The sequence below is a fragment of the Arachis duranensis genome, chromosome 8 (genome assembly GCF_000817695.3).
Source record: "Arachis duranensis cultivar V14167 chromosome 8, aradu.V14167.gnm2.J7QH, whole genome shotgun sequence".
Classification (NCBI taxonomy): domain Eukaryota; kingdom Viridiplantae; phylum Streptophyta; class Magnoliopsida; order Fabales; family Fabaceae; genus Arachis; species Arachis duranensis.
Genome location: NC_029779.3, coordinates 14,661,959 through 14,675,273, shown reverse-complemented (window position 1 = coordinate 14,675,273; position 13,315 = coordinate 14,661,959). Strand labels below are relative to the sequence as shown.

Here is a 13,315-nt window from a genome sequence, read left to right as displayed (position 1 = left end):
AAGCTTTTTAATGAGATTTTAAGGTCAAAGAAGATGCTTGATGAGTGGAGAAAGAGTACCTTTGTACCTATCTACAAGAATAAGGGGGATATACAAAGTTGCGAAAACTATAGAAGGATCAAGCTTATGAGTCATACCATGAAGTTATGGGAAAGGGTGGTAGAACGGAGGTTGAGAAAAGAGACACAAGTAATAGAGAACCAATTTGGATTTATACCAGACAGATCTACCACTGAAGTGATATACCTATTAAGAAGGATGATGGAGAAGTATCGTAGTAATAAAAATGATCTACATATGATGTTTGTTGATTTAGAAAAAGCGTATGATAGAATACCAAGAAAAATCTTATGAAAGGTTTTAGAAAAGAGGAGTAAGGATTGTATATATTCGTGCAATTAAAGACATGTATGATGGGGCCACAACTAGTGTGAAAACTCAAAGTGGTGTGACAGAAAAATTTCCTATTGGTATAGGATTACACCAGGGATCATCCTTAAGTCCATACCTTTTCACATTAGTCTTGTAAGTACTCATAGAGCACATCTAAGAACTTGTGCCATGGTGCATGCTTTTTGCCGATGATATCGTTCTTATCGGAGAGTCAAGGGAATACCTAAATAAGAAGTTGGAGTTATGGAGAGAAGTTCTAGAAGTGTATGGTTTGCGCATAAGCCATACCAAGACGGAATATATGGAATGTAAGTTCAGTCTGAGAAAGGAAAACCCTAATATAAAGGTGAAGATTGGAGAAAACATCCTACGAAAAGTTAAAAGTTTTAAGTATCTTTGGTGCATCATACAGGATAATGGAGAGATTGAATAGGATGTAAATCATAGGATCCAAGCAGGTTGGTCAAAATGGCGGAGTGCATCTGGTTTTATATACGATAAAAAAGTGCCTTTAAAACTTAAAGGTAAATTCTATCGTACCACCATAAGACCGGTTATGCTTTATGGTACGGAGTGTTGGACGGCTAGAGGAGAGCACGAACATAAATTGAGTGTGGCAGAGATGAAGATGTTGAGATGGATGAGTGGTCATACGCAATTGGATAAAATAAGGAACGAAGATATAAGGGAGAGAGTTGAAATAGCACCCATTGTGAAAAAGATGGTTGAATCGCGTCTCAAATGGTTTGAACATGTGAGAAGAAGACCGATAGAACATCCAGTCAGGAGGGTGGATAAGATGGAAGATGAACAAGGGGCGAAGGGTAGTAGAAGACCTAAGAAGGTCATCCATGAGGTGGTCAAACGAGATCTACATGTAAACGGTCTCTCTATAGACATAATACATGACAGAGCACAATGACGTCATTTAATTCATGTAGCCGACCCCACTTAGTGGGACAAGGCTTGGTTGTTGTTGTTGTATAACTAACTAAATCTTTGTTGTATCAATGTTCAAATCTTTCATAATTATAAATAGTTTACTAAAAAATTCCAAACATAAAATATCAAAATTGATTATTGCCATTCGGTTTCTCATGACAGCAAATCACAATGGTAAAAACCCCTTTGAACCTAAAGTCAGACTCAGATTCCAACTTCCTGACACTATGAAAAAAGCCTTTTTCCTTTGATGATGAACACATCACTAGCACCATCTCTGTCTGGTACCTGCCACAACTGCACCACTCCAACTTTTAGAGCCCAACCAAGTCTTGAAGCATTGACATTAAGCAGCATGGTAAAATTTTCAGCAACACTCTTCCAGCAACATAACTAATTATTGCCACATCTAGAGGCCAAATGTCTAATCGTATCCAATAAAACATTGCCCAATCAAATTGAAATTTGACAGCCATTAGATCCTAAAAAATGGCATGTAAGTTTCACACGATAAATGCCAATGGCTGCAACAAGAAGCAAGTCAAGAGAAAAGAGATAAGTTATATGAATGCAATTACAAACTAACCTTGGGAAAAAATGCATTAAGAAATCTTAAAAAGTTAAAATCAATAAATTATCAGATCAAACAACCATTATAAAATAAAATTTGACAGTGAAGTGAACACATCCCCATGAAAACATGAAAAGATATTATTTTTCAAATTCTTGAAATTCTCTACTATTTTTCTTTGAAATTATTACAGAAAAAAGGATAATTTACTGTAAGAAAGAACAAGATATTATGAATCTCTAGTCAATGGAAAAACATCCATGTTACCTTCAGTAATCTACTATAGTAACCTCTGGAAAGAGGGAGTTTCGAATTAGGAAATCAACTGCTCCATCAATTCGTGGAGATGACAGTTGCAGTTCTGCTTTATGTAGCTTCACCGGCCTGCGAAACTTCTGCACTTTCACTATCAATGATTTCAAGTTATCCAAGCATGGGCTTTCAGTGTTCACCAAATCTGGGATTTTGGAGAGAATCTACACAAATTCACAAGATTGCTCAAGACAAAACTTACACTTGAAAATGCATCTAAGGACAAGAAATCTTGCTATATAAAAAAGAAAACTAAACTAAGATACCTCAAGAGTACATGAACTGACAGTCAATGATCTTACATTAGCAAGCAATTGCAGCCAGCTAATTAGGATGAAAGGTGAGTGCAAGCGACTCGATAATAACGATTTGGGAACATCGATATTTACTTCTTCAAGAAAAGAAAGATTGCTTTTTGAAGAGATTTTCTGAGAGATAACACCCCGATAAGCAAAAGAACGAAGACTCGGAGTTGATAGCACAATTTCATAAGCTTCTTTGCTATGAAAAGGGGAAGAATGAATGGTCAAATTGGTAAGTGTAACATTTGAAATGCAGAGGATATGTGGAACCTTTACAACATAATGCTCAATGACCAAAGTCTTCAACTTGATACAACCCGAAAAGGGATCCACCAGTTCGCCATCACCAGCACTAAAAGCAAATCTCCTAAGACGCAAACTCATTAAAGCTGTCATATTTAGAAACTTTGGAAGCAATCCGAGGGCCTCTCCACTAGGAACTGAAAGATCAAGCCACGTTATAGTTTGAATGGAAAACAAGCAAGGTGGCAACTCTATACCACCAGAATCAATATTGAGTCTCAATTGCTCAATCCTATGTGATTTAGCATATTTCACAACCCTTATCAAAAGCGTAGGTGGGATAAGACCATTATAACAGAAATCTAGGCTGTGGAGTGGAGCAGAGCCGTCACGAAAAGATAGAACCTTATTAACAAATTTCTTGAACAATGTCATATGTCGAAATTCAGGGTCTGTGCTACGTAATCTAAGAGAAGGAACTCGTTTCCATAGATCCTTCCATCTTTTGGACAAGAGAGTAGTCCTAACAGCATCTTTGGTTGTTAGGAATTCCAACAAGTGAATCAGAACACAATCCGGTAAGTCACTGAGCCTATCTTCATTCCCTTCCCTCTCACTAACACTACCATTAGTATTTCTTGCTCTCTTCAAATTGGGTTCAATAGCATCAAATTTCATCGCTGGCATATCTGACCCAACAAAAAAAATGAACTTTACACATTATTTCTCACTCCGAGAAGCAAAGGGAATTCGCAAAAGTTTGCTATAACATATAAATATACGCAAAATTAAAGAGTGACAGTAGTGAAAGACATATGAATCGAAAAACGTGAACGTTAAATTCTATGGAAATTGAAGAATGTGAGGAACAAATAGTTAGAATGAATGGGTCAGGGTTACCGTGTGTTGGGGAGATTCAAACGCCTCAAAATCTCGAACACCTGAAAATGTTTTATGACTCGGTTCAGAAATTGCAACCCTTTTTCCCAAGGTTATGAAAACCAGACCGGTAAGTAGACCGGTCAGGTAATTGATAATAGTTTTATAGTTTAAATGTTTAATAGTTCAACAACAATAATATAGTTTAAATGGCATAAGTTCTCATAAAGATTGTAGGCGAGTCTAATAAAGCCATTATCAAACGTTACTTTAACTCCCTTTCTTATATATTAATTCTTTATTTTTTCTATTTGTGTGTGATTGCTAGCCTAATAGCAGTGCACTAAATTTTTTTTTTTAGTTTTAGAAGTATTTTTATAAAATCAAATTAAATAAAAAATATTTTTTACATATGATCTACATGTAAATTATAAAATATAATATAAAATATTGTAAATATCTCTATCAAACATAAATTTTGTTTATTTATGATGAGATTAGAAATCGAGTAACTACATGTGTTTTTGTAATTAAGTTCAATTAAATTAGTGTAAAGTCAATAAAAATAATGTGTATATGTCACTACATCTTATTTTTTTTTTGTGTTTTTTGTAGTACACAAATTTTAAAACATAGCATAAAATATATTTGTAATATTACAAATTTATTGATATAGTACACAAGATTTTACACATAACACACAAATTTTTATTGTTAGTGTATTTTGTTAATTGGATGAGTCAATGTTTTGGATATGTAATCTTCCAAAAATTTATGAGCTATGCATCAAAATTTTTATCGTACACCAAAATTTGTGTTATGTATATTTTATTGATATAGTATATATATATTTTTGCATATAGCATACAATATTTTGCACATAGCATACAAATTTTTGTTGTGAATGTATTTTGTTAGTTGGGTGAGTCAATGTCCTAGATATATAATCTTCTAAAAATTTCTGTGATGCACATAAAAAATTCTATGCTATATATCAAAATTTGTGTCATACACAAAAATTTATGTGTTGTGTGTATTTCTTTGATATAGTATACATATTTTTGCATATAGCATATACAATTTTTTGCACATAACACACAAAATTTTGTTGCGAATGTATTTTGTTAATTAAGTGAGTCAATGTTTTGAGTATGTAGTCCTCTAAAAATTTATGTGATATGCGTGTTTCACTGGTTGGGAGAAGAAGATGAAGATGACCAGGACGATGATGATAATAAAAGAGGATGATGAGGAAAGGAAAAAAGAGAGAAAGAAATTAAACAACAACATCAAGAAGAAGATGAAAGACAACGGTGGTGGTTGACAACGACGTTGAAGAAATAAACGCGCAAAAGAAAGAGATGATGACAACGACGATAACTATAACACAAAAAGAGGAAAAGGAGGAGAAAGAAAAAGAAAAAGAAGACTGTTGGGAATAAGTAGTATGACCACAATCCAATCAATCACGTGTCAAATAATTTGTTATTGTTATTATATTAAAATGTTAATATAATAACGTCCTTGATTAAAATTTAGAGATTTATCATTGTGAAATGATCATAATATTGAGAGATAAATCTTTTATAATTTAATCTAAATTGTTCTTGGTCATAGGATTATTAAAAAGGACATTAATAATCCGAAAAGATCAATATATAAATAATGGTCTTCATTAGATGAAGATTAATAGATCTCATTTATTAAATTATATATATAGATGGTGCATATAGAGATATAACCATTGAATTGACTCACTTTGAGAATTTCTAATGGTTATAATTATTGTATATTTGTCAATAGAATATTCTCAAGATGAACATAGTAATAGAGTTTCCTTTGACCTGCGACTGTCATAGTAATTAACAATGTATTTATTATACTTTGATTTCGGACACCTAATACCCTAAGGTGCTAGTTGAATGGATATTGGGTATGATTTAGATACTTGTAGAATTAATGATTAGTCAATAAGAAATCCATCAACTCTCGGTAAAGAGTTTGAGCTCTATGATTATAGTGACTGAGATGAATAAAACATTGGCCAAGGAGATTGAATGAATGAAGAAATGAGTTTCTTAGGTCATTCACAGTTTATTATAATAATGGTAACAAGTTAGAGTTTGACAATTAAACCATACTCTAAGGGTTAACTAAGAGCTGGAAAGATGGAAGGAATTATACTTTGTTCTTCTGAGGTTCTTAGTAAAAATATATTACTTCATACTATCGGGTCGTTGAGGAGTGTTGCTAGACGCCAACCTTGATTAGTAAATTTAGTATGACTAATTTACTACCCGCTTAGTATTGAACCTATGGGGTCACACACTAACGAGTGTTCTAATCTTTGCTATAGAATTATTTAATTATTATTTTGATTTGATCAAATAAATAATTATATTAATTCAGATGGAATATTATTATATTTTTTGCTAGCACCAAAAATATAATAATAGTATGATAATTGAGAATATTAAATGAGATTTGAGAATAATTAGTTATTCTATTTCTAAATTTGAATGAGATCCTAACTGATTTCGTTTTCAAATTGAATTATGATATGATTCATAAAATTTGAAGGATTCAGATTTAGAATTTTAAGATATGATTTAAATTTGAATTGAGAATCAAATTTAAAATCAGTAACAAATCTCATACTATATATATGTATGCCAAGAGTAGAGGAACATAAACAAGAGAATAACAAGAGTTTTTATTCCTTTACCTTTATACAAAAAAAATGTATGTGAGACTAATTCTTAGAGAAGAATTTTATGGTGTGCAAAGAGTTGCAAGAGGTTTCTCAATTTAGATCAGATGTTCATTGGTCAAGGGGTTGACAGCAAATGTTGGTCTCGGTGTGGATACGCATAGTGCCAGCCTTCGTACCATCGAAGGAGAAAAAGATTTTTACTAGCGTACTCAGGTATTTAAATCTGATCTACTATTATATTATATTATAGGAATAAAGTTTACGCACAAAATAGATCTTTAAGGATTACTTTCTTTTCTTCCGCTACGTGTTATGAACACATAGTAATCCTTCAAAGACAATAGTAGCAGCAGTGACAACGACGACGGTGGCGGCAACGACATTGAAAAAAGAAACGCGTAAAATAAGAAGACGATGATGAGATGAAGATAATGATAATGAAAGAAAAGAAAGAGAAAAAGAAGAAAAAAAAAGAGAAAAGCGCGCAAGGACTTAGTATTTGATTTATTTGGTTGATCTCACTTAGTAGAATAAGATCTTGTTGTTTGTTTGTTTTATATCAATTATATTATATATACATTAAGAATTAATTATCAATAAACTGTTACTTATAAAAATATGTATTTGATATTTCATAAAATATTTATATTATATTAATATAAACAAGTTTGATTATTTATCTATTGTAAATTTATTTATTTTATTATAATCAACAAAATCACAAATCTCAATTTATATATATTCTTTCTCGTGTCTTTTGCATTGATGCTCTGATGCAGTCTTTTTCTTTCCTTTTTTATACCATAGAAATGAAGCTGGACTTATTGAAGAGATTGTCAAAGAGATCTCGAAGAAAGTGAAGCGTTGCTTTTCAAGTGTGTCGGAAAATCTTGTTGGAATTGATGGAAAATGTAAATATTTTGAGCCAATGTGTGCTAATTGAATCAAGAGAAGTTCGAACCCTGAAAATTTTGGGGGAACCATTGGTGAAGTTGTATTTGAAAAATATTCATCCCAATAAGAAGGTGGTTGTTTCTTTAGAAAACGTAAGAAAAGAATCACAATGGTTTGGATCTCATTCTCCACGAATTTAAACATAATTTTCTCAACTGTCATTTTGGGCTCTGTTGTTTACCATATTCGTTATGCAAAATTACCAGAATCAGTTGTCAATCGAATTCACGGTACGGCAAACAGTTTGCTAAGACCACGGTTGCAGCTCAGACCATGTTTGTACATGAAATTTTATTAAATATATTTATCTTAAAATAAAAAATAGTAAAAAAATTAATAAAATTAGATAAGACAATAATAAAGAAAGAGAGAATATTAAAATATAATTATTATCAAAGTAATGAATTATATATTCATCTTTAATTATAAAACTAACATAAATCTTATCTTTTATAGTTCCTAAGGAAATTTTAAGTTTTCTATAATGTACATTAAATGATTAATGAATTTTTCTAGATCCTTTTTCTAATAAAATATTAAGTATAACTAACGCCGTCTGTGGGGATCGAACCCACGACCACGTGGTTAAAAGCCACGCGCTCTACCGCTGAGCTAAGACGGCTTGTTGTTAATATTTTAGTCTCTTTTACATTATGTTTGAATTAATGAAATTTAAGAGAAAAGAAAATAAACAACGAAAATAGATGAAAGATGAAGTTTTTCATTGATTGAATGAGAAGGAAAATTGATTGAAAAGAAAAAAAGTGGCGTGGGATGTATGTCTAACATTTCCTTCCTGCGAAGAAAACTAATAAGAATTCCAAAATAAAAGTAAAATTATCAATTTATCCATAGTGTTAAAATTGAAAGCAAAATTTTTAAATAGTTAGTTGTTTCTTAAGCTTGAAAAGGCTTCTTTTTACTTTTTTTTTATTAAAAAAATAATTTAAATATATTAGTATATTATAATTTATATATAATATAAATAAAGATATTAATATAATTTCACTTGATTTTAATTATAATTTTCTCTTTTCTATTCAAATAAAGTGTTAGTCCAAATATATTTTATATAGTTCTTTTTCTTAAAAAATTTTTCCTAATAAAATGCTACATATAATTAACGTCGTCTATAAGAATTGACCACGTAGTTAAAAGCCACGCGCTCTACCATTAAGTTAAGACAGCTTGTTGTTAAACCTCTAGTTTTGATATAATTACAACACAATAATAAAGAAAGAGAAAATATTAAAATATAATTTAATAGTAAAGTAATAAATTATATGTTCATCCTTATTTATAAAACTAAAATAAAAAGAAAGAGCAATTTCTATAGTGTAAAAGGTTAATCTATCTTTTAGTCCAAATATGTTTTATAGTTCTTTTTTTTTAAGGGAATTTTAAGTTTTCTACAATGTACATTAAATGATTAATGTATTTGTGGAGATCCAACCTACGACTACTAGTTAAAAGCTACGCGCTCTACCACAGTACCATTAAGCTAAGACGGCTTGTTGTTAAACTTTATAATTACAACAAAAATATAATTTTTTTCATTTTGCAAGAAATATAATGAAAAATGAAAAATGATCAAGTATCTTATATTTTTTAATTTTTAAATAAAAAATTAAATTTTTATGTTTTAAAAGTAAATATATATTTAAATTTTACTTATATAAAAATTAAGAGAATGAATTAAGATTATATAATGTTTGAGTTAAAAATAGACAATGATGAATTAGGATTCCTAATTGAATTTAGAAATTTGATAATGAAAATATCTAATATTATAGGAGGAAGACAATTATAACTAAAAAAAGTTGGAAATAAATAGCCAAAATATTTTTTTAATGTATTAGAGTGAATATTAACGCTGAAGAAAGTAAATAGTGCAGCGCCTTTTGGATTTTAAAATTTAAATCATAAATTTTAAGCATTAAATTTTAAATCCTAAATCAGAAATTCTAAATTTTAAATATGAGTTATTGATATAAAATATAGAGTAATTATTTAAATTTGTCCCTACAAATTTTAAAAGCGGATATTTTAGTTCCAAAAAAATTAATAAACAAAAATATCTCCAAAGTTTTATTCCGACAGACAAATCAGTCTCTAGTTCATTTTTTGACAGAGTAATTGTCCAAATCAGTCCCTAAAGATTTTAAAAGCGGATATTTTAGTCTCAAAAAAAATTAATACACCGATCAATTCCTAACATTTTTCTCAGTCAGACATAACAGTTCCTTGTCTATTTTTTGGTATGATTTCAGTAAATTCTTCAAGTATTTATTAGAAAAAGAATATTAATAGATATTATAATCAAATTAACTTTTAAAATTAAGTTAAACCTATTTAATTTTTAATATAGTATTTTTTAAAAAAAATATTATTAAATCATTCTCACTACATACAAAATTTTAAATCCAACAAAAAGAGATGTACTAAGTCTCATCTTCTCTTGCATATTTTTTGGATAAAAATGATAATAAATTTGTTTATTAGATTCTTATGTATGTATTTATAATATAAAAAGTGTGTGTATAAAATCTTGTGCTACTGCCGCCCTTGCTATATCATGACCTCAGTGCCCTTGTTGCTGTTGTCTCGTTACTTGTTTCTTATCAACTAAGTCAGATGTTCATTTTATTATTATGCAGCTGGTTCTTTTCATTTTAAAGTGGATGTTTATTTGTTGTATGTGGATGGTTCTTTTCATTAAGATGTGAATTTTTATTTGGATCATACCATTTAAGTGAATGAAGCAAAGCGGCACGCAATGGATGTGGCGAACACTACAAGAAAAATACTGAGAACCGTCAGACATTAGCGGGAAGTTTTCTCTCAGATTTGGCAATAAATTCGTCATCCTGAAATATTACCGTCAAAGTTGATGTTCCGACGGTAATGTCGATGGTAAAATTTGGAGGAAAAAAATTTTTGCCGCCGCAGCTTGAACTATCCATTTCTGTCTTCTCTTTTCTAATTGCTTTGCATTCTAGGTTTTTATTGAATTTGTTTTTCATTATGGTTAATTTCTGCTTAGTTAATCTTAATTTTATTTAGTTAGTTGATTTTTAGTAATTAGTTTAGTTAGATTAATTTCTATTTTAGTTGATTTTAGGTGGTTAGGGATTTTCATTAAATCTATTTTTCACGCTGTTTAATTTCTGCTTAGTTAATGTTAACTTTATTTTGTTAGTTGATTTTTAGTAATTAGTTTAGATAGATTAATTTCTATGTAGTTAATTTTAGGTGGTTAGGTTAGGATAATTTAGTTAGACTGATAGGTACTGATCTTTTCTCAATGTGTTTGGAATTATTATTTGAGATTGCCGATTCTTGTTGTTGGGATTATTTGAATTAGTTTGAATCATTAATTCTGCGTTTTACTATTAATTTGGCTGAAGAATTGTTGTTGAATTTGTTTGAGCAATGCTTAACTGTTTTGATGATTCGCTGGTTGATATTTCTTTGTTAGAAAATTATTATTTTAATGCTTATTTTGCTGATTCATATTACTGCTGGAGCTGCTGGTTTATGCTGATTAATTAAAGCATTTTGCCGTATGCATTGCTAGAGATGTTTCATTATGTTATTTTGTACTTTCTTGAGTTTGTATTTCAATTTTTTTTTTGGATTGTTAGAATGGTTTGAAAGTTAGAATATCTTAAAAAATTATTAATAAAGATAGAATGCTTTGAGAGTTAGAATACTTTGTTAGAATGCTATAAAAATTAGAATATTTTGAAAAGAAAATAAGATAGAATAAAGTTAGAATGCTTTGAAAGTATAATTTAATTATTTTGAAACTAAAACACTATGTAATTCTTTTATTTACTAAACTAAACCACTTTTCGAATTATTTGTTATTTCTTGAGTTCTTTCTTATGTTATTATTTATTGGTGTTTGTTATTTTATTAATATGTTATTAATATATTCACTGTACAGATATGACGACAAGCAACAGAGGTAGATCGAGTGGGACACGTGGTCGTGGTAGAGGGCGGACTTCTACCAAATTTTCCAAGGCTACCCAGTCATTGCCCTCTATCTGGCTATCCCATCGATCCTTGTGATATCATAGGCGGGTCTATCGGACCAGTAATTTATCATAGTCCCAAACCTGAACTGGGTGCCTCCTTCTGCTATGTTCCCTACAGATGCAGCGACAACGTCAACAGAGCCTGCGATGGGTGATACTTCCAATGCTCCCGATCAGGAGGTCCCTCCACTACTGCCCGTCGTCCGACTGAGGATTTGGCCCGATGGCATACAATCATGACTCGTGAGTTCAATTTTTTAATATTAAGTTTCTTTAGGTTGAGTTTGTTTATCTTATGTGTTTGTTAATGTGCGATTTATTCTTTTTCAGGTTTACACCAAACTCTAATGCTTGCACTCAGGAGATATCCAAGGTCACTAAGTCCATTAACAACCACCCGTGGCCGACTTACACGCAAATCCCTGCTGAGACCAAAGAGCGCTGGTTTCAGAAGTGGGCGGTAAGAACCCAATTTAGTTAGAATTAATTTACTGTATTTGAACTATATTTTATTCCAACTAACTAATATTGGTGAATCACTTTGTGCAGTTAAAATTCATATGGGATGTGGAAGATAACCTCATGATTTGGAAGATCTACTACCACCAGACAGCTAAACGTTTTCAGCAAATGATGAGCGATGTTCATCAGGGGAAAGACCACCTGGCATTGTGGATCTGTCCAAACATCAATAGCGAACTGGAGGCACATTTTCGAGATAACGAGGGCTTCAAGCATCACCATCTGACGAACATTGCCAACAGGGCTTCGTCTAGATCGTCGAGGTATACAGGTGGATCGACGACCTTCATGAAGACGAAGACGAAACTGGTACGAATTTTGGCATTGTTTTATGTTATGGTAGTTACTTGAATTAGTTTTTTAATTTGTTCAATTATTTTATAAGTTACTTGTTCTGTTGATATATACTTATATAGTCCTATATGAACTGAATTAAGCTGAGCTGATATAGAATTGTTTTGTCAGTTTAATTTTCTTTTCTATTATCAAGTTATTTAAGTAGTTAGTAGAGCTTAGTTAGTTTAATTTTCAGTTTTAGTAGATTTAGGGGGTTATGATAGGTTAGAATAGGTTAAATCAGGCTCTGAGATTATTGAAAAATGTTGGATTATTAAACTGTTTGCTGATTTCTGCTATTGAAACTGTTTGGAAAATGCTTGACTATGAAAATAATGAAGGATATTTGGTTTGGATGGACCTTCAAGGGTGGCTAAATCCGAATTTCAGGAGAGACTCTGTCGAAATTTTTATAAGATTTTTGGTGAAATCGAAAAAATTAAAATTATATTTTTGAAATTAGAATTAAGATTTCTTGCTTCATATATATTAGTCTGTCATTGTTCAATTTGTTTATGAAGGCAAACAAGGAGAGATTTGCTGACGAGCGATCGATGACCCATTATGTGAGTTTAAATTAATCTTAAATTTCAACTTTATTTGGTTTAAAGTCAATTATTTAACTATTATCCTAAACACAACTAATGCTTGTGACGCAGAAGGAGTATTAGCAGAGGTTGGAGGTCGCGACCCAGCAATCTCAGCCGCCTAGTAGAGCTGACGATGCCGGCTCCGAGACCTCAGTCGTGGATCCCGACAGGATTTAGCGCGATACTGCCTCTGAACCCTATAAGAATCGCTGCTTCGAATTGGGCTCGTTCTTCGCTAGTGGTCTCCGCTCCTCTACGTTCGCGGCTTCCTCTACCACCAGCCCTGCTGATCCCAAGGAAGTTATCGACCTGAGGGAGGAGGTGCAGAAGCTAACACAGGAGCTTCACCAACAGCAGGAGCAGCCTGAGCAGAGGTATCAAGAGATTCTTGCACGCATTGCGATCAACTCAGACCTAACGAAGAAGCTGGAGCAGCTCGATCGGTTGCGACAACAGATGGAGGAGTACAACCAGCAGATGCGCGCTGGAGGCAGCGGCACTGCTGGTTCCAGCGG

The 13,315-nt window shown here is 31.6% G+C and overlaps 1 protein-coding gene and 1 non-coding gene across 3 annotated transcripts; both read right to left on the bottom strand.

Moving 5' to 3' along the window:
* Nucleotides 1–1,391: 1,391 nt before the first annotated feature.
* Nucleotides 1,392–3,721, bottom strand: LOC107461103 (putative F-box/FBD/LRR-repeat protein At4g13965). 2 transcript variants are annotated; one of them, XM_016079562.3, is made up of 4 exons: nt 3,664–3,721; nt 2,485–3,452; nt 2,174–2,382; nt 1,392–1,859 (listed from the first exon to the last, which is right to left on the bottom strand). In XM_016079562.3, exons 2-3 carry the CDS (start codon nt 3,448–3,450, stop codon nt 2,176–2,178), a joined length of 1,173 nt encoding a protein of 390 aa, XP_015935048.1. In that variant the 5' UTR covers nt 3,451–3,452; nt 3,664–3,721; the 3' UTR covers nt 1,392–1,859; nt 2,174–2,175. The 2 variants fall into 2 exon arrangements, with proteins under 2 accessions (XP_015935048.1, XP_052108509.1); XM_052252549.1 differs by lacking the exon at nt 3,664–3,721 and having other exon boundaries at nt 1,392–1,632; nt 2,485–3,647.
* Nucleotides 3,722–7,859: 4,138 nt separating this feature from the next.
* TRNAK-UUU (transfer RNA lysine (anticodon UUU)) lies at nt 7,860–7,931 on the bottom strand. The gene has a single exon. It is a non-coding gene; the product is annotated as a tRNA-Lys (tRNA).
* Between the last annotated feature and the right edge of the window lie 5,384 nt (nt 7,932–13,315).